Source organism: Terrapene carolina, unplaced genomic scaffold (assembly GCF_002925995.2).
Source record: "Terrapene carolina triunguis isolate 2854851 unplaced genomic scaffold, T_m_triunguis-2.0 Scaffold93, whole genome shotgun sequence".
In the NCBI taxonomy this organism is placed as follows: domain Eukaryota; kingdom Metazoa; phylum Chordata; order Testudines; family Emydidae; genus Terrapene; species Terrapene triunguis.
Window position 1 is genome coordinate 4,613,912 of NW_020664444.1, and position 27,506 is coordinate 4,641,417.

Sequence of the window (27,506 nt, forward strand, 5' to 3'; positions counted from 1 at the left end):
TGCATGTGTCATGGTAGAGAACATGTCTGTTGCTCTCTCAGCACTTCCATAGAATAAGCAGCCCTGTAAGCATGTTAAGTTATATTCCATGAAAGCCAGATTGCAGAGAACTGCTAGAGCATGTGCCTGCAAGAAGGAAGAAAGCGTTAAGCACATTTCCGCTTAAACGCCTCCTCCATTCAACACACAAGTCTAGGGTTGGATGGGATTTTTAAAAATTTGTTTGTAAATCAGCTCGTAGGCTGAAAATTTAATTGAGGGGAAACAGCAAAAGGCAACCAATTGGGAGGTGTTATACGGCAGGTTAGAAAATTCTTGAGACCCTCAGAGTGTTACAATTTTTCCAAAACAGCTATGAACTTGGCAACTTCACGATCAGTCGTGGTACCAAGAGGCAGCTTCCGTAATCCCTGCACAGAGAAAAGAGGTGGTTAGAAGTTTTTATTGAAAAGAAGTTTTTTTTAAAATTCTATAAAAAAAGAGGCGCCCACTTACTAAAGCCATCTCCCATGGAGAGGATAGCCAGCCTTACATCTCCCAAAATACCTCCCTTCCAGAATCCCTGACTACGTGCTGGATTAACTGTTCCCTTTGTGCCCTCCTCTCACTCACACCTGTGTGCCTTCTTCTACCTGGTCCCATACACATGAATCCCTCCTCTCTCCACACAGTCCATGTTGCCAGTCTACTCTTTCCTCAAGATTACTTCTTCTGAAAGACCTACAACATTGGAACTCCCTGGAGAGATGTGTTCAACTAGATGGGACTAGGACTATCTTTCTCTACAAAAAAACAAACCTTTTAGAAATCCAAAAAAAGGCCCATCATTAACAAGACGGGTACTAAACTTCATAATTCAGTTTGCTTTCTGTTCCTCTCCAGTCTGCTTTCAGGGGATTGTCTGTTTAGATTGTTAGTGCTCTCAGACGAAGGCTGGGTTTTAAGTTCAATGTGCTTCATGCTGTAGACAGATGGCACTATGTAAACTAACAACACTATTCGTTCAGCAGAGGAGAAAACAGTTCATCTACCCTGGTGTGTAATGCTGTTCTGACCAAGCACTAGGAAATGTGACACATTGCAACCCAAGGAAAAATCACCACCATGGCAATTCCCTCAGCATTAGAGCCAACAGCCTTAAATCCAATCCATGGAAAGAAAGATGGACAAGAAACCTTCTAAGGTTTCCAAGATTTATTAAGACCCACCAATTCCTTTGTATTGTTGCTAGCTTCAACCTATTTTATTTCTTCCATTTGCTTACAGAGAATTTAACATGTGACAACAAATTTAACGTATGAGAACCATTGCTGGGGTCAGCAACCTGAGGTACGAAGACACTTACTGTGTTCAGAAAGTTGCAAAGATGTTTTGCCCATGGACACCTGAAAACAGATTTAGATTCTTAATCCACTTTCCACATATGGACAGCCTCCTTCCCCATTTCAGCTACTTCATAATGAATGGAAAGTTACACTGAGAGCGTGACATTCCCAATATTTTGTTACACTTGCTAGTCAAATGCTCAAACTTCATGTCCCAAAATGTGGGAGAGGTCGCCATTGAAGTCACCTTGACATTGGAGTACAACTTTGAACTTGAGCACATGTTGAGACATATTACGTAAGAGCTAAATAAACTGCTCTGCAAGCTGATGGAATTCAATAACTATAGCAAGCTTGACAAAAAAAGGATGTATTCAGACCTCCCTCATGCACATATCTACATCATCAGGCTCATGAAAGCCAGTGATTAGTCACCCCATCCCTTTTGCCATATACAGCGGAAACAAAGCAAATGAGAAGCTCTTTAAGAAGCTGATAACTTAAGTGTCCCTGATTTCCTCTCAGAACAAGATTCCAGGAAGTGCAATTGGAATGTTATGCTACAGCCGTCTGCAACATGTTTTGCCGGTGAATTAAAAATTAAAAATTTGGAGCAGGCAACTTCTGTGCCTTCAGATACACAAACATTTAGCTACCTTGTTTTAGGATTAATTCAATTCTTAAGGCCTGGTATGCCAAGGCAAAAAAAGAGCCCACATTTTAAAACCTTGAATGCTTTACTGCCAAATCTAGAAATAAAATATTGCAATCATACCAGACAAGGCTTATGCTTACCTGTGAAACCACTTTCTCTCTGTAACACATCTGAAGCATTTATAGCAATAACTGTATTCCAAAAGTACTGTTACGACTATTTCAGAAACCCTTCCCTCCACACCTAGTCACAGAGCAGATGATTGTCTCCGAATTTTATACACAACTTGAGGCTCCACATAGTTTGCCTAAAATGGGACAGATCAAGCATTGGTGCACCTTTAGCCCCCACTAGAAGCACCTCTATATTAAGGATGCAAGACTCCACACCCAATCCCAGTGGATGAGCTGTTTGAATGAAGTGAGTCTTGCATGTTGTGCTCTCTAGTTTCTGTGGGACACACTTCCTTAGAAAGGTGCAGGGCCTTACTTTAGCGTTTCATTGAAACATGCAAAAAAACCCTGATTGAGCTCCATATTGTTGGAATTGTTGCTGCTATTAGTGACCATCACTTTTCATTAAAATGACCAGATGGCCTTCCAGGGTCCATAGCTTCATGGAAACTGCCCCAGGCCAGGGACCCCATGTCTTCCAGGCCAACTGGCTCCTCAGGCTGCCTGACCCCCATAGCCTGGGAAGCCAGCTTCCCTCAGTGTGTCAGGAAGCACAGGGAGCCAGCTGGCCCAGGAACCTGGCAGTCCTGGGTCCCTGGCCCAGGGGCAATTGCCATGGGGAAACTGCACCGGAGCCACAGACCCTGGAAGCTGCTGACTGAAATCAACATGATTTTTGTCAGTTTCACAGCTGAATAGAAACTGTGCCTATTTCCTTTCAAAAACACATTTGCATTTCTCATACAAAAAAAAATAATCATCAGAATTTCCAAGTTTTGGCCATTTTAAAAATGTTTCTATCTACTCCCCATGAAGTTGGAAAGCGCCTCGGACTTCAGACCAAAGACATTACCACTACACTGAAGACTTTATACAAAAGTGGTACAAAAGAGAGCGCTATGCTATTTGGGGGACAGGTTTCCAGCTATGTTTTAAGAAAGTTTGCGTGTTCTGTTAACCAAACATTTGTGCAGTATTAAGCATTCTTAGGAACCCAGTAACGTGATTAATAAGCTTTTCCTAAATTTATTTAGCTAATCAAAAATGGCTTCCACAGAGGATGAGCAGTGTCTATTAGTGGAAGGAACACCCACCTGTTTTCCCAAGGCAAATAGAAAACTAGTGAATATTATCCTGGTCATTGGTCATGTTCCTAAAAACAGACTACAGACTTCTTTGACAAAAGATGGAATGGGAATGCAAAAAAGCCAGAGGGGCCCATCAGGTAACAGGGCTTGTCACTGAAATATTGACATCAGAACAATTTTAAACCCACCAAATTTTTGAATCTCATTACTGGCTGTAACAGCAAGGATAAAATTGTGCAAAAAATCCATAACAAGACTGTGTGAATGTTAATGGAATTATGAGCAATTCATCAGTGTCATCTTCACTGCTATAATCAGCCTGGTATTTGACTCCAAATATTCATACTTACATATACAGGTTCTCGCTAATTAAATGGATGATGAAGATGCCAATGGACTGCATCTTCCTATTTCTGCAAGTCAGGTACAGGCAGAGCAGTTCACCTACATATTGAGGACCAAGTTTTTTCCACCTGAACAATAAAGAAAATTGGAGTAGCAGGTGATGGCACTTGTATCTAGTTCTAAAAACGTATGTGGCACCATATATAATTTGGTTCATTTGTTTTGTAGACCATTTCCTCTCTTCCCACAGAGTCTTAGATCAAAGACATCTCACCATGGAGAGAGGAGTCTATTGAGTAATGCAGCTCAACTTGGTTGGAATACAGTTTTCCCAGTCTTAAAACTACTTCCCCGTGATGGAGAACCACTTTGAAAGTGAAACCTTCACCCCACGTGCACTAGAAGAACACGTAGCCGGTATGAGAAGTCACTTGGCAATGCTTTAGGAGAGCCCTGCGCAAATACAAAATGCATATCTGCGGATGCGGATATCCGCAGAGTTGCAGGGCTCTAACAATGAGAGAGACCAACAGGGCCATGACCAACGACCGGGAACAGGAAACGCAGTAGCAAAAGCAGCAGCATGTCAGGCCATCGCTTGCAGGAAGGGACTCCTGTCTGGGAGTGTGTGAGCGGCTTGCACATACTAGCGTGACCAGTGACAGCCGCCGGTGAGCCTGGTGCCCGCCCCAGTGGGCAGGGCAGGGGGCGGTACAGCCATACTGGAGGAGCTGCCCGGGCTGGGCACTGACCCAACATGCTGCTACTTTCACCGCTGCGGTTCCTGGCCCGGTTGCTGGCCATGCCCCTGCTGGTCTCGCTCATTGTTGCAACTCTGCGGATATAAATTTGGCTTTAAGATTAAGCTTGATAAGTTTATGGAGGGGATGGTTTGATGGGATAACATGATTTTAGTCAATAGGTCAATAACGTGCCATCGCAGGTAATTAGTATCAACGGTCAATGCGGGTCTGGCTGGAGAATCTTGCCCGCATGCTCGGGGTTCTGCTGATCGCCATATTTGGGGTCGGGAAGGAATTTTCCTCCAGGGTAGATTGGCAAAGGCCCTGGAGGTTTTTCGCCTTCCTCCGCAGCATGGGGCAGGGGTCGCTGGCTGGAGGATTCTCTGCGACTTGAAGTCTTCAAATCATGATTTGGGGACTTCAACAGCTGAGTCAAGGGAGAGAATTATTCCAGGAGTGGGTGGGTCAGCTTTTGTGGCCTGCATCATGCGGGAGGTCAGACTAGATGATCATATTGGTCCCTTCTGACCTTAAAGTCTATGAGTCTATAAAGTCTATGAGATATAAATTTTGTATCTGAACCCTTTAAAAAAAAAAAAAAAAAAAAAAAAAAAAAAAAAACACAAGTTTGGCCATGTCTTACTGACAATTAGCTGGTTGTCTATAACCCCCCACCCCCCCAAACACACACAAGTTACATCTCTGGGGGAGGAGAGGGGGGGAAACCCCACATCTTTGGCATTTAACTTTTCCCACAGATAAATGATCAGACCTCAACAAAGTGTTTACTCACAGATGCAACATTGTTGCCTTCTGAAAATTCAGATCTCTCAGAAGCAAGTTAATAGTGCCATGGAGAATGTGTTCTTCACAGGAAAGGCCATTTAATAATAGCCTCAGAGCCCAGAAGTTATTCTAGTAGGTAAAGAGAGGAATAAGCTAGTGAAGGAATTCTATGCTACAGTACCTCATTTTATTGGAAATCCCTGAAAAATAAACAGCTGGTCAAGTTTAAATATAAAGAAAACAAAATATAAAACTTGACAAAACGTGCATAAAATTCAATATGCTGTTAATTGTATTTTAAGCATTATTTGTTTTAATTTACTAGAGTTGAAGATTCCTAAGACTTACCCCGAAAGCCAGTGTTATTTCTAGAAAGGAACTCAAGTATGGAAGGTCGTTTAGAAGCATCTGCTGCACTGCTTGCACTGTGAGGATAAGACAAGCCTCAAGCTGTAACTGAAGGAATCAGAAAAGATGTTAAGAAATATTTAAGGCCTGATTCTCCGTGGCCTTGTACCCTATGTTGTCATTGATAGCTGCTCACATCAGGTGTAAATTGCTGCCATTCTGAGCTAGTAGTGTTTTACACGGACTTTGCACAGGTGTCAATGATAACATATAGTGCAAGGCAGGAGAACCAGGCCCTCAGTTCACATTGGGCAATATCAATACAAGGTGAGCTTGCTAAGAGCCTTCTGGACAAACTGACTGCAGAATAGATGGTTACAAAAGTCATAGAAACAGAAGAGATCTAGTGACAGGCAATAAGACTTGCACATGGGAAGGGAGATCAGAATTCTTTGCACTTCTGTGGTATCTTTTACCAAAGGTTCTCAAACTGCCTTACAAACATTAAGGCTCACAACAGCACTGTTAAGTAGGGCAAGTGTTGTTACATGGACCAAGAAAATCCTGTAAAAAGCAACAGAGTCCTGTGGCACCTTATAGACTAACAGACGTATTGGAGCATAAGCTTTCGTGGACATTCACCCACGAAAGCTTATGCTCCAATACGTCTGTTAGTCTATAAGGTGCCACAGGACTCTGTCGCTTTTTACAGATCCAGGCTAACACGGCTACCCCTCTGATACTTGACAAGAAAATCCTGACATTTGAGTTACACAATTAGGAAAGAAGTTAAACATGATTTCCTCAGAGGAAATAAAATGAGTAGTGTTAATCAGTTTGCTTAGGTAAATGAATATATCCTAATTACTGATAACTTTCATCACGTTCACACTAAACAAATCAGGTACCATATACAACTCTCTGCTTCCTGATTATTAAATTATGGACAGCCAGGTTTTCCAACTATAGTAGATTTTACTTATTACCAACCCATCAGTTGCCATCAAAAAGTTGCCTTATCTAGCAGCAGCCAGTCAACTAATCCTAATACAGAAATTGAAGTCTGTTTATCCCCCTTTTGTAGATGGGGGAAATTGGGCGGAGAGAGGCAATCGTTGTCGAAGGTCACAGAGTGGCAGGAATAGATCCTGGGAGTCTCACTCAGCTCCAAGTCCTCTGCTCTAACCACTAGACTGTGCTAGGAATTCCTATGCCACTTCCTAAAGATTCTCAGCCTCTCTCAAAAGCATTTAATACATTTGAATTGAAAGACAGCTATTTTCAAACCTAACAGTGCAATCAAAATCCACTATTCAAAACAATCACCTCCCTCATTAACCGTTACATACTTACAGGACCAGAAAAAACATTTGATGGCAGAGAAACATTGACTTTTGTCTTCAGTTCATTTAGAAGAACGCACGATACAGACACCACCATCTGCAACAGGAAGTTATGATAGTCACAAGCAGAGCAAGAAAGAGCCCAAGTATTCAACAAATGTCAAACCGTGTCCAAAACTAAATTCTTTGGCATAGGGTGTTTTAATGTTTTCAGTCCCATTTCTGCTTGCTGTGAGGTTGGTTATTCTATCTATGAGGAATGCTGTAATTGTATGGTCCATCCTCAGCAGTCCCCTAAATGTGCTTGTATTAATGTAACTGTGCTTTAGGTTTACTGTGTTTAGAAAATATTCTGTTATACAAATATTGACCTTTTGTGTTATCCCTAAAGCATCTCCTTTAAGACTAAATCCCTCCCTCCCTCCCTCTTGGTTTTATAATTATCCAATGCACTTCACAGCTAAAAGATCTGGAATCAGCACCAAGAACAGTTAAATGCCATAGTGAATTAAGTGTTATAGCCGTGTTGGTCAGGATATTAGAGAGACAAGGTGGGTGAGGTAATATCTTTTATTGGATCAACTTCTGTTGGTGAGAAAGAGAGAAGCTTTTGAGCTTACACAGAGCTCTTCTTCATATCTGTGTAAACTCGAAAGCATGTCTCTCTCGCCAACATAAGCTGGTCCAATAAAAGATATTACCTCGACCATTTTGTCTCTCTAATGGTGAACTAACTAACTCCTATGCAGTTACCAGATGGGACACAAATAGTATATCAGACTAAGTCCAAAACAGGTCAGGATTTCCATATGAAAAGGTTAAGACTTGGCATTCAAGGTGTTCTTTTGGCATGTGCCAAATTAAATTGATGGTGTAATACAATGTGGATCCATTCCCAAGACTCCAAAATGAGTTAATCCCCAAACTGAAGAAAATAATTCAACACAAGGCAAAAGCTTCTCCATCGCAAAGTGGCGTCAGTTACCTCTTGGAAATCATGTGGTGGCTCTTTCAATGAGACAGGATTTACATGCCCATTTTTCTCCAGAGTAGTGCTACTACCCAAAACCATGATGAGGGAGCTCCAGCATTTTGGCTGAAACAGAGTAAATACTTTCAATTAACAAAACCACAGACTTTGGTGAAGTTTGCTGAATCAGTCTTTAGATCTAAAGAAAGACTGAACAAGGTAAATATTATATATTCAAGTAAAGACAAAAGTACATAATATTTGGGATAAAAAAAATGGTTTCCGGCATGGTACACACCACAGAATCTGCAAAAAAAAAAAAAAAAATCAACATTTTCTGCTTTATGTACCACAAACCAGAGTGAGTGAGACAGAACAGAGGGGTTTCTTCCTGCGTGACTCTGTAGTGCTGACAGTGAAATGGTAACATCTGGCCTGTCAGCAGGAAGTCACAAGGGCAGGAGGAGCACAGATATTTGCAACAGTGTGTCCAAGATACTAGTTTCAGAGTCACTGTGCTGACCACACTCTGGAATTATACATTGGAGTATACGGGGCTTGTCTTTTCCCCTCTTATACAGACACTATCCCCATTGTGCCTCACCTGAAGCAAAGGCCGCTCCCCCCTTCCCCCCGATACACACACACACCCCTATCACAGTACAACAAAAGGCTTCAGGGGTAGACCTTCAGATGGTGCAATTGTCATAGCTTCATTGATGTCAATGTCATGGACCATACCATGGACTTCTACCCGCTGACGATTAAAAACATTCAACCATGATAAGTTTTATTTGCTTTGTTCTAGGTCAGGACACTGTGGGTAAAGGTGGTCAACTTGACTTAGATTGCTTTTCCCTTTTACACAGTATCAGAGGTGCCTGCAATTCTTCACCACTCCTTCCAGCCCACGGCTCAGGTTCATAGGTCCTGGAGTTCCAGTCCTTTTCTCTTCAAATTTCTTTTAACAGACAGTCTTTCCATCGCATCCTCAGTCTTCCATGTTTTCTCACCGTTCTTTGGTGGTCATTCTCCCATTCTTATCACATGTCCAGCCCACCTCAAATGTGCACTTTCCAGCCCAGAGTCCCAAGTTCATCTTCCCCCTAATTTCTTCCATGCACACGGTCTACCCTCCACTTGCCTGACAATCTTCTCAGTATATTATTTTCTATGACCTGTATCTTGTTTTCTTCTATCTCCAGGAGACCCACTGTTTCCAAACCATACATCACAGAGGGAAAAAACCACACAGCACAGACTTCTCCTTTCAAATTTGTTACTTAATTGCCTGTCCCACAGTACTCCTACCGCCCACACACACTGGGTGGTTCTTTTCAGTTTGAGATCTTTCTTGATGGCACTGAGCATACTTCCCAAGTACACAAACCTTCTCTTGATTCTGCTTCTCTCCTGAAATGTCAGCCAACAGCTCTTCTTCCACCTTCCTTAGTTTTCGGTGTTTACCTTCAAACCATGATCTTCAAACACAGATGCCCACTCCAATGCCATATTTGCCAAAAGGGCTGGACTGTCAGCTTACATTCATTTTCTCTGTCTCCCCACAGCCTTGGTTCTCCTACTAATTAACTCCAAAAACTAGGATGAAGAGAAGTGGATTCACAGCACAGTGCTCCCTCTCAAGCCCACGGTCACCTCAAAACTCTCCAAAATGCCAATACTGTTATCACCTAAGCTCTTGACCCTCAACACAGCTCCTCGATCTCCTCCACATCTTGAAGTCCCCCTCCCCTTCATCTCCATACTCCAAACACCAGCTCCCACTGTACGAAGTCACATGCTTTCTCAAGATCAATAACTGCTACAACGCCCTCCATTTACCATTCTTTCAGGCGTCTGTCTCATTGCAAATATTGCATTTGCAGTACTCCTTCCCTTTCTAAGGCCACATTGCTCCCCTCCTATATTTTCCTCCACCTTGCACTTCAACCTTGTCCCCGAAACCCTCTCAAGGCCTTTAAAGGGTTGACTTAACATTGTCAAGCCCTGATCGGTGTTTGAATCATTTGCACCATCCTCACCCTTCCAGAGAGGCACAATCAATCCTGTTCTTCAGTCATCTGGTAGCCACCTTACTCCAGTACCTCCAATTGCCTTGATCATATCCACAGTTCTCATCTTCACCTGCTGCTTTACCATTCTTCGTGTTATTCGGTGTTTCTTCTACCTCCTCTACAGAGATGGATACCTTTTGAGACTTTCCCATAGTTGTCAGCAGTGCTTGAATTTGCAGCTTTCTTCTCATTTAATGGCCTTCAGAACTACTTTTTCCCCATACCTCTACCACTTCTTTAGGGTTAGTCACCACACAGCTCCCATTCGTCACACAGAGTTATTCATATTTTGTTTCTCTTTCATCAAGCCAAAAGCCAAAATTTCCTGCTACCATCTTTCTGTGTAATTCTTCTTCAGCCTCCATTCTTCCTTAGCAACTGACTTTTTAGCCTGTTTGTATGCATTTTAGAGTGTCTCATTAGCACGAATCCTCAAAACTCTGAATATTTTTAATTTGTTTGTACAGACTTCCACTACCATCTTATTCTCCGAAAGCACCCCCATCTTACCACTAATCATGTTACCTCCACTGCCTTAATGAAACATTCTTTAAACTTCCTCCATTCTTCCTTCAATGACTTCATTGCCATTGGCAAAGGACGAAAACAAGCCTTCCTTTACTTTTTGGCAGAATTATTCCTTACCACCCTGCTTCTCCCTTTACATAACCACCAATACAATTTCATCTTCTTTCATGTCAACTCACTGAAAACTGGACTACATAAGGGGACATCTGACAGAAACGAACTGATGAGGTTCTAGTTCAATCAACCAATCCTTTGCACCATCTTGCTTTTTACAGCTTCACAGCGATCTCTACTTTGTCACTGGACCCTGCTGTACCTCTGACGGACTGATCTCAGGGCTAAGAGCCAGGAACCCCCAAGTTTGACATTGATTAGTATGTGGTCTTGGGTAAACTGCAGCTTCTCTGCCTCAGTTTCCCCAACTGTGGAAAGGAGCTAATGCCTGCCGAGGTATTGAAAGGATTATCTTTTTGCAAATGTTTTGAAAATATAAGTACAGTATTAAAGTTTGGGGGAAAACCCGGCATAAAGTCAGAAAAAAAAAAAAGGCTGCTCAACAGTGTATTCTTGTATTAGACAAACAGTGGCTATATAGAACAGAACTGTATAGAAACTAAACAACAGAAGCATAAGATTAACACAAACACTCACATTTCTGTATAATGACAGATTGCAGTAAAGGAGTTTGAGCGCATGCTTAATTAGAATGGAGTTCTTCACAGGAGAACCTAAGGGAGGAAAAAAGTAGACAACTCCTTAAACCTGATAAAAATGAAGGAAATGAAGTGCATATTTTAAAAAAAAAACAGGAGGCAGATTTAATTAAGTACAGTAATGTTTTTACACGTATTTAATGTTAAGATTTTTGTCACAGTTATTTTTAGTGACAGACAGGTCACAGGCAATAAACAAAAATTCAGAGGAGCCAGTGACCTGTCTGTGACATTACTAAAAATAACCAGGGGGCAGGGCGGAGTGGGGAAAGAGAGGGGGGAGACTGACAGCATGAAGCTGAAGAGGTTACAGAGGTCTGGTAAAGTCACAGAATCGGTAACTGCCGTGACCTCATATGTGTAAGGATACAATTTAAACACCAGTAAAGCAAAGAGGGGATAGAAATGAGAAGTGTCCAAGCTACTTTACAATATTTCATGCCACAATTCTAGGTTCCAGTCATCAGTTGTAATATGCTCCCCCAAAGTCCTTAGGGACATGTACAAGCAATTAGGGGGGAGGGATAGCTCAGTGGTTTGAGCATTGGCCTGCTAAACCCAGGGTTGTGAGTTCAATCCTTGAGGGGGCCACTTAGGGATCTGGGGCAAAATCAGTACTTGGTCCTGCTAGTGAAGGCAGGGGGCTGGACTCGATGACCTTTCAAGGTCCCTTCCAGTTCTAGGAGATAGGATATCTCAATTAATTAAAGATACTAAAACATATCACATGGAATAAATCCTCTCACCAGGTACAGAACGTTTACAGTACATGACTATTGTGCTTAAATATCCCATGCGCCTACAAATATCACCAACTAATAGCTACTGAGTGGACTTGTGTGAAATAAGCTTGGGGCATCAGACTCGTTCCTGTGGGGCAAGTCTGTGTGTACCAAGGTCTATTATCACAATAGTCTCAGCAGAAACCCTCTAATAAACCACAATGTACACAAAGGCAATGTATACTTTGCCCACATTATCCTGATATATCAGCCTTGACCTTGAGCAAATGCCTTTAGTGAAATGGGGCTCAGTGTCTCCACGGTCTGTTCACTCATTTGCTCAAGGTCAAGGCTGACACATCACGACAGTGTGGGTAACATATACGTTTATGAAAGGGTTTAATACTCAGCACTTTTTAACAAGGCAGTCCTTTAGAAAAAACAAAAAGGAGCTGAATGGCTGACAAGGGTTAGCATCTGTGTAAGTTAGAGCATGGTAAAACAACAAAGTAATTTCTGTTTGAGTCTAAAGCTTAAATAGCATTGTTCCTCACCAACACTTATGTACCATGCTTTAACCCAGATAATTTATGGCTGAGTTGGAAGTCCCATAAATCTCATGTTAGATTTAATCCAAACAGATAACCACACACAACCGTAGTCAAGTGGGGTACCAAATGGATAGAAGCAAGAAGCACTTCAACGAATAATACTTGCCAATTGAAATCCACTCTCCAGGGTCATGAAAATTATTTCCACAGGGAACACTCCCAGTTCTGAACATCTTTAGGTAGATCTCAAACTGGAAAGGGGTTATCCGGCAGGCGGTACAGCATGCAAGGTTATTGAAGGGAAGCAACAATGAATGTACAGCACTAACGAAGTCTCCACTTTTGCACAAGTAGAATGGGATTTTATCTCTAAGCTTTCTTAACCTGGATACAAGAAAGGATTGCAGATTTGATTTTTGTGGATGCCATTAACAACATGGAAGCATTACCGGGATTTCCTTTGAGACCTCTTTCCACTTGGCTTCCCAAGAACTCAGTTTGACTCCAGACTTTGTCACTCAGGTATCTTTATTTGGCATACAGCAACGCTACACTGAGTTGATTAGACTCGAATGACAGGGGTGGATGTAGGGTACATCACAGATCCAAGGTTACAGAGAAACCATCTTCCTTTATGTACATTTACAGATTTTGTTACATTTACTATACACGGTGTTACACATTTTGGGATTGGCTTGGTTACTTTGTAGGAACCAATCCCTTTATAGCATGCTTTGCCCCCGCACCGTCCATGTTCGACCTACTCTTTACAATCCCAACTTATCTTGTTCGTTGTTATTTTGCTTTTTGTAAATGGTTCCCTGGTTGTTCCTGTGACACTCTGCATCCCATATTCACCATAGGGATATCATTATGATAGGATTATAACATAATTATGATGCATCTTGTACAAAACGTGTCATGTGAGGCGTCAATGGAAAAGTTATGGTTTGCTGAAAGGTTCTCTTATTGTATGCATGTATCATTTTTGTATCTGGAGTTACTAATAATGACTATGCATCTGTATTTCAAACGTGTTTGCTCCTGGGTAACACCCACAAAGTAGCTTACATCCAGCAAATTGTGAATGAACTATTTAAGGCAATGGCCCATCAACCAAAAAAAGGCCACAGAAAAAGCTTAGCCTCACCTAATAAGCTTCCCTGTGGATACTTCCGCCAAAATATGGGTAATGGATGCCATGACTCATCGAAGCATGCAAGGGCATGTAACTAAATCATGTGATACTGGACTCCATTTTGGTGCCTATACTTTTCCACAAACTGTGCTGGGGGCTTGTTTGGGACAATGAAATTCCCTCCACGTGAAAGAAGCTTTAAAAAGGGGGAAGTGACATCACTTGGCCTCACTCCCTCTACAACACAACACCTGAGGAACAAAGACTGAACTGGGGAAGGAGGTCCGAGGCGGGAAAGAAGAAAGCCTGCCTGTGTCTGGAAGCTTGGTGGACTGTTTGTACTATTTAACATGGTACACTGCTTGATTCCAATCCTGTCTAGTTTGTAAAGCTTAGATTACCTAAAAAATAAAACAAAATGCAATCTGCTTTGATCTGTATGTTCACTACTTATAATCACTTAAAATCTCTTTCTGTAGTTAATAAATTTGTTTTATATTTTACACCTAAAACAGTGTGTTTTGCTAGAAGTGTTTGGGGAATCTGCTCAGGAACAAAAACTGGTGCATTCTCCTCTCCACACCGAGGGAGGGGCAGACGGGGTAATAAACTTATACTGGCCAGGCTTTTGACCAGGGCAAGATGGTAGCGTCCAGGGGTGCAAGGCTAGGGAGCTATGGGGAGTTGGCTGCAGCCTCTCTATTGTTAGTTCATGAGTGGCTGAGGAGAAGCATTCATGTAACTGCAGCTGGGTGTGTCCCTGCCTGTGTAAAGGTTTGAGAGAGTGCAGGACCAAGAGCCATCTGCAGTTAGCCAGAGTCTTCACAGTGTGAGAGGAAGCCCAGACTGGCATGCCAGAGGGCTCAGCGGTACCCCAGTTCCAGGGTGCACCCCGGGGAAGTCTGTCACAGTTCCTTCCCCTTGTCTTAGCTAGTTCAAACATTCTATTTTAGCTCACTGACCCTTTTACCTATCTTAGTTAGCACAAACATTCTGTTTTCAGTCTGCTGATCTATTTATCTTCCCAATTTGGTCTTCCAAGACACATGCCTCCCCCATGCTTAATTACTCATGTCAACCCAGGCCTACAAATGTTATAAAAAAAAAAAAAAAAATGAAATCTGGATCCTACTATGTTTACCAGCTAATATTTGTTAGTGATGCAATGTTGTGTTCAGCAACTAAAAAAAGTCTGTCAACCAGAATCATTTCTTTTCAAGGTGTGATTTTACTGAAGAGTAGACACACATAGGGAAATCTTAAAGCAAAGATAAAAAATAAAAAAGCCACTTACCCTAGAGTGTCATTGCATTTCACAGCTTTCAAGTAGCGAACTATTTCCTTATAACTAAGGGAGGGAGGAGAAGAGGAGGCATTAAATTTTGAGCAGATGAATGAGGAATACTGATGAGAATTAATGAGACAAAGCAATAGCTCCCACATAGAAGACATTTATGTACAGAAAAAACAAAGGCCTGGATAAAACTGCTGGTATCTCATTGTTTTCCGATAAACCCCAAAAGTACTGAAGTCCCTGGACAGATTTAAAAAAAGGCAGCACCCACCAATACAGAGTTATTCAATATTTAAATCTAGGAAAATGTCACCACTGTGGTACTGGCTGTGGAAACACCAGCTGTGTAATCAATAGGAATTTACCTTCTCTCTATACCGGGGTGGCCAAACAGTTAAAGTGCAGTCCCAGAGGGACCCCCCCCATTCTCTGTCTACCAGACTCAGGGGCTGGTAGGGGAGCTTGGGGCTTCTGCCCTGTGGCAGAGTGATGAGGCTAGGGGCTTTTGCCACAGATGACTGGTGCCTGCTGAGGGGGGCTGGGGAAGGAGGAGACAGGGACAATTTAAAGGTTCGCCCCCCCAGTAGCTTGAGTCATACCCCCCAAGCACACACACGCCTTTCCCTCAGTGGCCCCTCCCGTGAGCTCCAAGGTGTTAGCTCTGCGTGGAAAAGCAGCGTCTCTCCCTGCAGCTCCCAGCTGTTTGCCGCTGCCTCTACCCAAGGTGCAGCTCTCAGCTTGCCGGCTCCAGCAGCTACCATGCAGGGACGGGGCCCGGCAGCACCATGTGACCAAATGAGGCCAGCAAATGCTGGCAAAAATTTGAGAGGGCACGTGACCCCATGTGTTCCCCTCTCACATCGCCTCTGGCTTCAGCGCAGCAGGGAGGAGGGTGTCAGAGCTTCAGCCCAGCAGGGAGGGTGGTCTCGGGGCCGAAGTCACAAGCCCTGGCAAGCGCGCCCTGACTCTCGAACTTCTGAAGATTGTCGTATGCGGCTCCGAGGGTCAGTAACTTTGGCCACCCCTGCACTATACCAAGAAGTCTTGAAGAAACTGAAAGCATTAGAAATTGTCTACATCCCCGATCTAACATCCCCTACATGAACCTTCAATCCTGGTCCTGTACTTAAGCATGATTGCCAAGCTACACAAGCTACATGGGGCTAACATGATTTGGAAACTGCAAAGGCTACTCCCTATGCAGCACCCACTGAAAAACAGGAATTAAGATGATACGTGTGCATGCACATTGTTATACTGGAGAGAGACCATTACTAGCTTTAATAGCACCTATGCCAGGGGTGGCCAACCTGAGCCTGAGAAGGAGCCAGAATTTACCAATGTACATTGCCAAAGAGCCACAGTAATATGTCAGCAGCCACCCCTCACCCCACTCCCAGCACCTCCCACCCCACCGATCAGCTGTTTCGTGGTGCGCAGGAGGCTCGGGAGGGGAAAGGGGAGAAGCGAGGGCCTGGCAGGCTCAGGGGAGGGGGCGGGAAGAGGTGGAGTGGGGGCTGGATCTGTGGCAGAGCCAGGGGTTGAGCAGTGAGCACCCCCCGGCACATTGGAAAGTTGGCGCCTGTAGCTCCAGCCCCGGAGTCGGTGCCTATACAAGGAGCCGCATATTAACTTCTGAAGAGCCGCATGTGGCTCCGGAGTCACAGGTTGGCCACTCCTGACCTATGCTATGCTTCCCCAATGGACTTCCCAGTGGAACAAATTCCAAAAGGAAGAAACCACTAACAGAGAAGCCAGATAATGAGGGTTGAAATCTGGGTTCTGGTAGCAAGTGCTGTGGCAGCATATCAAATGAGAGGGTTGACTCACATGACTGGGGCCCCAAACCATTCAGATCTTTAATTGGACCATGAAGATTTGTTTAGACAGAACCATGAACATCAAGTACCTTGAACTGTCCTTAACATTCAAACTGGATATGAATATAAAAAAGAGGAACAGAGTTTTCTTACAAAAATGGATACAAAGTTTTGAATGAACCCAATTAACATTTAATTGGAAAAAAGCTTTCATTCTATCCCCAATGGCAGCTGCTATTATAGGATCTAACCTTTACTAAAGGGATAGTCAGTACAGACAGCAATTTACCCAGCAAGAAAATGTATCTTTATACACTGTTTGAAAGAGTCATTTGCACAGGTCCCAAACGTATTAATTGTATGTTCATAGACCTATCAAGGTTTTATCAATGTTGTAAGAAGTTTCAGAGACAAAACCAAAGAGATACTGTTAACATTACTACTTATGGCCTTACAGGAAGCAGATCAAGAATCTCTCTAATAATTCACTAGCTTTCTACAGTGCCTTTCATCCAGTGATCTAAAGATGCTCTGTAAACATCAATCAAGTCTCACAACACCCTTGGGAGATAGGCATTATCCCCATTTTACAGATGGGTTGAGGCAGAGGTCACAATCTGTGGAAGAGACAGGAACAGCTCCCAGAGTCCTAATTTCTAGTTCCTTGCTCTAGCCCAGTGGTCACCAACCGGTCGATCCTAGAGGATCTTGCGTTGGCCCCTTCTGGGAGCGGTGTGGGGCCGGGGTAGGCAGGGAGCCTGCCTTAGGAGCAGCCACGCTGTGTCATGGACCAGGAGCCGCTGGGGGTAAGTGCTGCCCGGCTGGAGGCCATACCCCAACCCCCAGCCCTCTCCCAGAGCCAGCACCCCATACTCCCTCCTGCAGCCCAAACCCCAGCCTTGAGCCTCCTCCCAGAGCCAGCACCCCAAGCTCCAGTCTGACCCACCTCCCAGAGCCAACCTCCTACCCCCTCCTGCACCCCAACCCCCTGCCCCTGCAGTTACCCCCCCTCCCAGAGCCAGCACCCTGTATCCCCTCCTGCACCCAAACTCCCTCCAAGCCCACACCCCCTCCTGCACCCTAACACTGCCCCAGCACAGAGCCCCCTCCTGCACCCCAACCCCCTGCCCAGAGCCCCCTCCCACACTGCGAACCCCATGGTCCCAGCCCAGAGCCCGTACCCCCTCCCAAACCCCTACCCCAGCCCGGTGAAAGTGAGTGAGGGTGGGGGAGAGCGAGCCATGGAGACAGGGGGAAGGAGTGAGCAGGGCGGGGCTTTGGGGAAGATGCGGGATAGATCCTGGTTTGCCCTTAAATTCAAAAAGTGATCTTGGGCGTAAAAAAGTTGGAGACCACTGCTCTAGCCAGTAGAACAAACCGCGCAAGAGAGAGTCTCTCATCACTGTACCCAGATTAGAATGTCCCATTCCTACCAAGAGATTTTATTTTAAATGCCAGGCATCTGGCCGAGAACCACAGTTGCCAACTTTCACGTGGTAAATAAGCACCCCGACTTTCACAATAAGCCAAAAATCAAGCTAATCCCATTTCAAAACAAGGCCAAAACAAGCCAATCCCTAAGAGCCCCAACACTCTAGGTGACTAGATCCCCCCAGCATGCAGTCTGGAACTGTGGTGGGCTCTCTGTGCACCCCTGACTCTCTCCCCTTCTTGCCCCTCCTCCCCCTGCTTGCCGGGAGCCGATCAAAAAAAGAAACAACAAGCTATAAGCCAAACAACCAACAAGCCAAAAACTAGCCAACAAGCAACTCACAAGCCAATTAAGCCAAAAACAAGCCCAATTTCTGAATTTTTTTCGCGGGTTTGACATGTCTGCTGAGAACTCCTGGGGGTTAAGGAGACAAAAAAGGAGCAGAGAAGAGAAGAAGCAAGCTTCTTTGTGAATTGTACATTTTAAGACCAATAAGGGTGTCAGAAGCACCTCTGGATGGTCTTTATAAAGCATGATGGAAAAACATTTATTACACGCTGTCAGTCATCATACTTTTTTTTTTTTTTTTAAACACACACACACACACACACACACACACACACACACACACACAAGCAATTTTAGGTGTTTGAAAGACACCATGCTCTATAAAGCAGATATGATGCAGAATGCAAGTCCTCAAAAGATGGATAAGAACTTACTGTCCCTGGTTTTCCATTTTTTCTACTCGAGCCTGTATGACAGGAAGTACTTCCCACAGAAATACTTTCTTTCCTTTCTGTGTTCTTTGACCAGTGATGTTCTGGCCTTTTAAGACAGTTGTCAGTAATCCATGATCCCATGGCACCACATTTAGGCTGAAAATTAAAGTTAAAGAATATTTTTCTAAAAACTATTGCAAGGTACTATAAGAATTCACAAAACAGAGCAAAGAGACACCCATATCACTGCAATACCACAACTTTTTTTTTTTTTTTTTTTTAAATGTTAAGGTTTGGTGCAACATGGACTGCTACAGTATTTCTAAAGGTTATGACTCATTTCAGAAAATTAACTTGATGGACCCCACGTTAGTCATGGCAGCAGAATGAAGCTACTAGCACCAACTAAGCTAGTTACTAGCAGACCTTGGTGCAATACATCCCCAGTATTCAGGACAATTATTCGTTAGAAGAAAATGGTGTTGGAATAGATATTTGTGTAATACGATTGGGTTGCTACAGAGATTGTATTGATCATGACAGACTAATCCTTCTTGCTAAGTCATCATAATGCTCACAATATATTTGACTCAGTAAATCTTGAGTTTGCTAAACTAAAAACATCTTAGAACCTAGACCACATAACCATTGCATCTAAAAATGGTTGTTTGCCACCTGAGTGCTGACAGTTCTAATTTAAATGTCCACAAACCACACAAGCATGACACCATGTAGCTTTTTCCAAGGAATTTCAGTAATTTTGTTTGGAAGGACCAGAATATTAGCCAGACAATGTTTTGACAATGTGTGTCTTATGGAGATAAGAGATATCATAATGAATGCTTACGGTCACTATTACAAACAGCTTCTGAACATTTCCTGTAGTGATTTCTAAAGGCAAATAAAAGTAAGCCTGATGCAGCCCTGCTGTTTTAAGCTTCCATTTCCCAGACCACCAGTAAAAGGAATATTTAATAGGAAACTATAACTAGTTTCTATTAAACCACACGCCAGGCTTAGTCTCTGGACAGATTTCAAGAGTTCAGGTTGTTGGCCACAGTCTGTTGTAGCAACACATTAGAAATCCCAATGGATAGAACATGTAAATACTCCCTTTCACACTTGAGTACATTTAAGTCCACCGAGTAATAACTTTTAGTCAATAGAAGCAAAGAACATACCTATTTGAGAAGGCATAGCAGTGACACGGAAGTGAGATAGTCTGGAAAAAACTAATGAACTTTTCATATAAAACTTTTGGAAAGTCACACAGCACGAGCATCCTCTGAAGTTGTGTTGTAATCCTGCATTTACAAAAATAAACTAGTTTTAAAAGTCAGCGATGTGAGTAAAATATTTTGGAGCCAGCTGAATTGTTCACTAGGTCAGTTTCCTTTTCTGATTAGGAACAAGTCTACAGTGTTTTATAAAATATTTCGAATGGATACTTTGGATTAAAATTTAGATTTTGTATAAAAACAATTTTACAAGATTTACTGTGACACTACACCCTATATTCATCATGGGGGTATGATTATGAAATGATTATGACATAATTATGATGCAATTTGTACAAGATGAGTCATGTGAGGGGTCATTGGAAAAGTTATGATTTGCCTGTGTGAATGCTGGTGGAAATGCAGGACCGGGAGCAGTCTATCGCTTATCACAGCAGCGCAGTGCTGAGAGGGAGCCTAGGCTGGTGAGTCAGAGGGCTCAGTGGAACCCCAGTTCCAGGTGGCATACGGGGGTGGGGAGAACCACCATCACACTTACAACCGGTGTAAGTTTTCTGTTTTTAAAATTCAAGTATTTATTGTGGGTTTTTTTAAATTAAAGAGCCTCACACACTGTTTGCAACATAAACCCTACAGCATCATGCCAGTGTGTACCAAACTAGATAGATCATTTGTAGTCAAAATTCAAAAACAAAACAGAACAGTAGTGGTAAAAAAAAAAAAAAATCAATTTGATTTAAAATTTAAATTTGAGATTCTTTATTTTAAAGTAAAATATTTTAAACTGACACTGTCCTTTTAAATAAGTAATTTCAAATGCCATTACAAAACACTTTGTTTTTAATAGGTACGTAGCAGCGAGTAGGAAGTCAATTCTGACGTGAACCATTGATATTGCAAGAGTGGTGGTGAAAACGCACTTTATTTCACGGTTTCTGTCTTAAGTGGGAGCTCCTAAACAAATCAAGGAAAACTGGAGGGCAAAAAAATAAAAAAATCCTATTCCATGTTCCTTCAGGATCATGTTTTTATTCTCTTGAAGCCCTAGTCATAACCAGGACTCCCTTGCGCTAGGTGCTGTACAAACACAGAACAAGACGATGGTCCCTGTCACATAAAGTATACAATCTAAGTGATATGGCATTACCTTTGTAAAGAATTATTTCCCTAATGTAAAAAGCAGTCATTTAAAATGAGGACAGATGTAGGCTGCACCTGGCCATTGGTTTAAATTAGGGAAACAGTGGGAGGGAAAGGATTTAAGTCTTCCCAAAAATCAGTTCTTATCTTTGTGGCTGGTGGATTTACTGTTAAAAGTAAACTGTAAAGCTAAAGTAAGAATTGAGTTAAGCAAAGAAGTGTGTGTTACATGTCCCCATTCCTCAGGCTTTGGAAGAAATTTAGTAGAGTGGTAAGTTTTAACTAACCTTTTCTACTGATATATCCTAGTTTATATAATTGTGTAACATTATGGATACAGTTAGCATTACTTAGTGTTAGAGCTTTAAGGAATTCTAGATCAGGAAATTTAGATTTCAAGCACCAAAGCTATTTTAAACCCTTCAGAAACTGAAGGCGGCCTTTGAGAATCTGACGTGTTAATGTACTTTGTAACACAACTATAGAAACTTTGCAGCCAACCACCATCCCATTGACATCTGAATCTCACACCATACTAAGCGAAGTCTTACCTTTCCATTAGACAAGGTACAGCCATCCTCAAAGATGCAGAGACACCAAGATTTTGCAAGTTCCTAACAGAAATGCATTAGTTTAGTGCTTACATATTCTTCCTAGGACTGGTTTTAAAGCAATCAAATTGACAAGAGAAACAAGTTACATAAACAGATGACATCTACCCCACTGAATTTTATTAGAAAAATATTCCAAAGTATTTGCAGAGTTATAATGTACTCAATGCATTGAGTACCTTCTACAATTATTATCATCTGTATTACAATAGCGCTTAAAGCCCTGACTAAAGTGAGGGCATCTATTGTGCTAGACACTGTACAAATATATAGCAAGAGAGAGCTCTTCAAGGCAGGGGTTTACAAGCTCAACACACAAAACAGAGATGGAAAATTATTACTCATTTTAAAGATGGGGAACTGAAACAGCGAAATAGAGTGCCTGACCCAAGCTCATAAAAGAAGTCCAGATAGTAGAAGTTGCAATCCAATTAACTGTTAGACCATCCTCCCCCTTTGTTTGGGATTTCCAACTTCTCTCCCATTTTGATTTAAAATTATTTTAAGCTCTGCCACGATTCAGTTATAAATCATCTGGGGCGAACAGCCACAACTGTAGCAAAGGGGCTTGGGGATTAGATGGTGAACTGGAATACTTACTGAGCAGGGTCCTTATGAAGTGCTATTTCTTTGGCTGCTCCCAGGAGCATGACAGCAGCAGCTTTAGGATTCTCTTTTTCTGCCTGATTTAAAAATGTTGTTACCAGTGCAAAAACGCCAGAATACCTAGGAGAATTAAAAGTCCTTACAGTGAAGTATATCTGCTCTGAACTGGTTTGCCAGCATGAAAAGCGTTTGCACAAAATACTATAGTTAGCATTTAAATTGACTAGTCACGATACTTCAGATTCTTTCAAGGGAAAGACACAAGTTGTTTAAACAGCAACATTTAAAAGGAACGTATTGGGATTGAAATTGGACCCTCTACCCCAGGAAAAAAAAAAAAAAAAAAAAAGAATCTAGTCAGGAAGCAGAATTTATAATTCATGGAAGTTTAAAACTAAACAGTAAGGAAAAACTGTTAAATATTTGGTCACACAAGGACAGACGCTAAAGTTTAGGGGTTTATTTGAACTGGATCCTGGTCTGGCCTAACTGGGGAAGGGGGAAAAAAAGCGAGTTTTCTATGACACGGTTTAGTTATTAACCTTAGGTTGTCATGAGTCTAACTGTACTGGAAAGCAAATCCCTGTGAATTAAAAAACATTCCTTGGAAATTCACTGAACCCTCTCATCAGTTACCTGTATATAAGCTCCACATGGCGCGGTCTGCAGATATTACATTGCCCAGGTCCCCGTTTTGGGTGACAGAAACATTCATGTGAATTGGGAGACACTCTCTCACCAACCAGATATTTGTTATATTCCACTGAAAGTTCATGGACAAATTCTATCAGAAGGTTTCCTGGGGGATTGAGGAGGAAAGAGTGTTGAAATATGCTTTCTTCTGGACGTGTTATGCCCATAAAAAGTCCTATATATTATACAATAAACCTCGTTGATTCTGGGACAGCACAAAAGCATAATGCTTACCACCCTGTCGAAGGTCTGAATCTATATCTGTGAGCTCCAAGTTGAACATCACAAGAACACCAGCCAAGGCCAAACCACGCTGGTCTTTCCAGAATGTGCTTTTGTTATGTGCATTGCAGTGGCAGTGAGACGGGGCTGTCCAGTTTTGGCACTGTTTTATGAGGAGAAGGGGGAAAGGAAGAGGAAAAATTGCATTCAAGTTAACCAAAACAAAAATTAGTTACGATCCCTTGCTCAGCGAGGTCAACATTGCATTCGTGTTGCTAGGTATCTTTTATACTGAGCTACTGCATATTTATATGCAAACGTTAGCTGATTTTACAAACTGTACAGTAACATACCTGTGCCTGGAAAGGCATAATCTACACTATAAACCTCCTTGATAAATCTACTATGTCAAAATTACAAAGTAGTACTTCTTCTCACACATTACCAGACCTAGACTAAAGAATATAAAACAGCCAAGGTCTGACTGGTTGTGAGCATGGAGATTTTAGTTCTATTTACTCTTTAGTACGTTTCTTTCAGTTGATCATTCCCAGTGTACTCAAAATCCAAATTTAAGATACTGGAGCGTGGATATCAACCAACAACTGGAAATACTATTACAGGAGAGGAATTACATGAAAAGCAGACTAATCTAGAAAGAGTGAGAACTGGATCTTAGAAAGATTAAGCCTTTATACTTGTGTAATTAACTCACAGGAATGTTGTGAGGCTTAATTCGTATCTGTAAAGCACTGTCATCCCTGGATGAAAGGCATATAGTTTAAACCCACAAAGTTTAGTGAATATTGGGGGGGGGGGGGGGAGGGAAGGGCAAAAAACCCTGAAACTATTTTAAGCCACTTTTGAGCTAATGAACCATTTTCTATAGAACACTTGGCTCCATGTTCAAAACTTCCCTAAAATCTTGGTAAAGAGCTGGAATATTTTGATGAATTACACATTTTTAAAATTTTAGCCTTTTTTTTTTTTTTTAACCTTTTTGCAAAAAAAAGTGGAGAAATCTGAATACTTCTGATATCAAGCTAATCCAGGGGGGAAAAAAAAGAGGAATCAGAGGTTACTTCCACAGAAACCACAACGCAAGCCACCATCGTGTCCAAAGCAAACAAGAGCTACACCAACTGAGGATGTGGCCCCCATAAGTTTACAGAAATTGCTTCCAGTAAGTTGTTTTAGTGGCAAATCGAAGAGAGAATTATTGATGTTTAGGAAACTATGTTAAAATACTCAATGTTATATTATTGTTTTAATTAGATCCTGTATAAGAGGACAGGATACTGGGCTTGATGGACCTTTGGTCTGACCCAGTATGGCCGTTCTTATGGTTCCTATTTTACAGTTCACTTTGGACAACTCAAGGCTGTGTTTCATAACTACACCTCAAGTCCTTCCTTACCTCAGAAGCTAGTTTATCACAAATGTAGCAGTAGCACTGATGACAGATATTGGCATTGTTCTCAAGGGGTGAACGTGTTTCACACTCTGTTCGCCTGTAGGTTGATAGAGCAGAACACAATTTATAGTATACACTAAATAACTGTTCTGTTCCTCTTCTACTTCATGACAGTTTTTCTGATTATTAAAACCCTGCCACAATTATTTAACACAATCAGCTAATAAACGTACACCGGTAAAACTTAATATATAGCACTAAGGCACTAATAAAAAAAACAAAAAAACCCACGGTATTTTAGAATAGCATGTGGCCCAGCAGGAAAGTTGAGACCTTGCTTTGTGCCCTGATTGCAATTATATGATTTAAATTTTCTAGCCATAAAAAAAAAAAGAAAAAAAAAAAAGAGGTCACTGATATGGGGCTTTTTCAGACTCCTCTATTGAAATTTAGTACAAATTAAATAAATGCACACAAAATATCAAAGATCTGGTATTACTCCCTATAAAAGAGGAAACCCATAGTATCCACGATGCTACTGAACATACTCAAATGGGTGTGTCATACAGTCATATCTTGCATGAGGCATCACTTTCCCTTGTTTACAGAAAGTTACTACTAGTTCACATTCCTCATCCACAATCTCTTCAGCTTTCTTGTCTTCCAGAATAGGTTTTTCTGTAAAAAGGGAAATACATTGTGGTTTATTTCAGAGTAAAATGATTTCAGATTTAGTTAAAACCAAAACTAGCTATTGGCTTTTATTCATTAAGCATGTTGGGGCAAAGACTGTCTTTGTTCAGTGTTTGAACAGAGACCAGCACAATCGGGTGCTGGTCTATGACTGGCACTACCACAACAGAAATTAAAGAGGTTATTCACATTGATACAGGACAGGCATTGGAAATCCTACTGGTACTTTGATACCACACACCAGCCGCATTTAAAGAAACTGGTTAACAACTTAAAACTACTTCGTGCTTTAAAAAAAGTTAACATTTCTGGAGATCTTACGTTGAATTTTTTTTAAAAGATGTGAAATACTAGGAGAACCTTGTGCTTTCTCTCTGTTTTTGAAAAAGATCTCATTTTCTAGCAGCATAAGCACTAATATCACACAGCTTGTCCTTGTATTAGTGACCCTCCTGATTCTCCTCCCCAGTTTGTTCACTTATTATGTTATTACGGTATCTGCTGCTAAAGCCCGATGAAGATTTCCTGCATTTCAACTACTTCTCCGCATTTTAAACTGAACAAAATGAAGGATCATTAAATGGCAAAAGATGACAATTTATTTTATATTTGACTTAGCTCACTTTCCACGGGGAGAGGGACCAGATGATCTAACATGCCATTTCCATTTCTAGTTTCATGCCAATAGGACTCACGAGTTATCGCTATTTAGTAGGAGACTTCAAAACAAAAACAAAAAAACCCAAAAAACCCACCATACACCAACAAACAAAAAAAACACCAAGAACTACTCAAGGATGCGTTCTCTCCCCCCCGGGAGAGAGAAGACTCCACTTTTTCTGATGAAAGTTTAGATTCTGGGGAAACGGTTAACAAAACCACTTAAAACAACTTTCCTTAAGTATACTTTGCCCTTTAAAGGAATTTAATGTAATAGACACCAATTTAAGAGAGACAAGGTCCACTTAAAAAAAAAAAAAAAAGATGAATTTTATATGCGTATTTCGTATCTGCTTTTGTAACTTGCTACAGCAAGTATTGCCATAACAGAGAAAGGAAATGCTTATTTTTCCAGTTTGTTTAGTAAGTGCATTTACAAACATTTTGTTTGTACCCTGTTTTATTGCTGCCCCTGGTTAGTCAATTTTACTTTTTTGTTTTTGTGGTGGTTATACACTTCAACAAGACAGAGGAAACACCCTCACACTTTGATTATTTTAGAACTACAAACACTGGCAGGGAGACTCAAGAACAGTAGTAATACTTAAAACAAATCTGAACTAAAAAAAGTCTCTTTGCAGAGACTTACATAAGGCAAAAGCACAACACTTACGCAATGGTTCAACTAACAGGACTGAGTTCCCGAGAGGACTCTCAGCTTCATCATCACTTATCAGGATCACACTTTCCTCCTGCGCACCTCCTTGTTCTGGGCCCATGATACCTAATCTCAAAAAGAGAAAACAATTTGGGACTAGAGGAGAGAAATAAACTTTGCTACAATACATTGCTCTTAGTATAGAGCTTTTCATCAAATGACTTCAAAGTGCTTTACAAAACAGGTGAGTGTCATTATCCCCATTTTACAAATGGGGAAAATAAGGCTCACAGAGGGGACGTGATGTGCTCAAAGTTGCCCAGCAGGCCAGTGGCACAGCTAGGAATAAAACTCAGGTTTCCGGAGTCTCAGTGCAATGCTCTATCACCTAGGCCACCCTGCTCATCCTAGGAGCCTTTAAATCCCACAGATGCTTTGGCTGGCAGCTCAGAAAACCTTATACAAACACCACCCACAACACCGAAAGCCCCACATGAAGGTAACTAGAAAGTTTTTTAAAAAAATATTTGGACTTCTGACTGGTGATTTAAACTGTTCCTGCAGAACTAGACCAGGAAAACTAGAAACGGGCTGAAGAAACCATTCCCCCCCCCCCCCACTGCCCCCGACCCCCAGCCCCCCCCCCCCTCTCTCCCCATCCCCCAGACCTCCCCCCGCTGTCCCCAACCCCCCACTCTCTCCCCCCACTGTCCCCAACCCCCCAATCCTCCCCCAGACCCCCCCCCACTCACTCCCACCCTTGCTGTCCCCCAGACCTCCCCCCACTGTCCCCAACCCCC

The 27,506-nt window shown here is 42.0% G+C and overlaps 1 protein-coding gene across 2 annotated transcripts; it reads right to left on the minus strand.

The window, feature by feature from the left end:
* Positions 1 to 27,297, minus strand: LOC112115412. Of its 2 annotated transcripts, XM_026650656.2 has the most exons (19): positions 26,722 to 27,297; positions 25,244 to 25,373; positions 24,699 to 24,792; positions 23,294 to 23,444; positions 23,003 to 23,165; positions 22,361 to 22,486; positions 21,701 to 21,763; positions 19,953 to 20,075; positions 18,772 to 18,927; positions 14,798 to 14,851; positions 12,532 to 12,749; positions 11,031 to 11,107; positions 7,792 to 7,902; positions 6,817 to 6,903; positions 5,464 to 5,571; positions 5,123 to 5,244; positions 3,592 to 3,714; positions 1,346 to 1,385; positions 1 to 410 (listed from the first exon to the last, which is right to left on the minus strand). In XM_026650656.2, exons 1-19 carry the CDS (start codon positions 26,918 to 26,920, stop codon positions 333 to 335), a joined length of 2,223 nt encoding a protein of 740 aa, XP_026506441.1. In that variant the 5' UTR covers positions 26,921 to 27,297; the 3' UTR covers positions 1 to 332. The 2 variants fall into 2 exon arrangements, with proteins under 2 accessions (XP_026506441.1, XP_029767111.1); XM_029911251.1 differs by lacking the exons at positions 1 to 410; positions 1,346 to 1,385; positions 5,123 to 5,244 and having other exon boundaries at positions 3,603 to 3,714.
* Between the last annotated feature and the right edge of the window lie 209 nt (positions 27,298 to 27,506).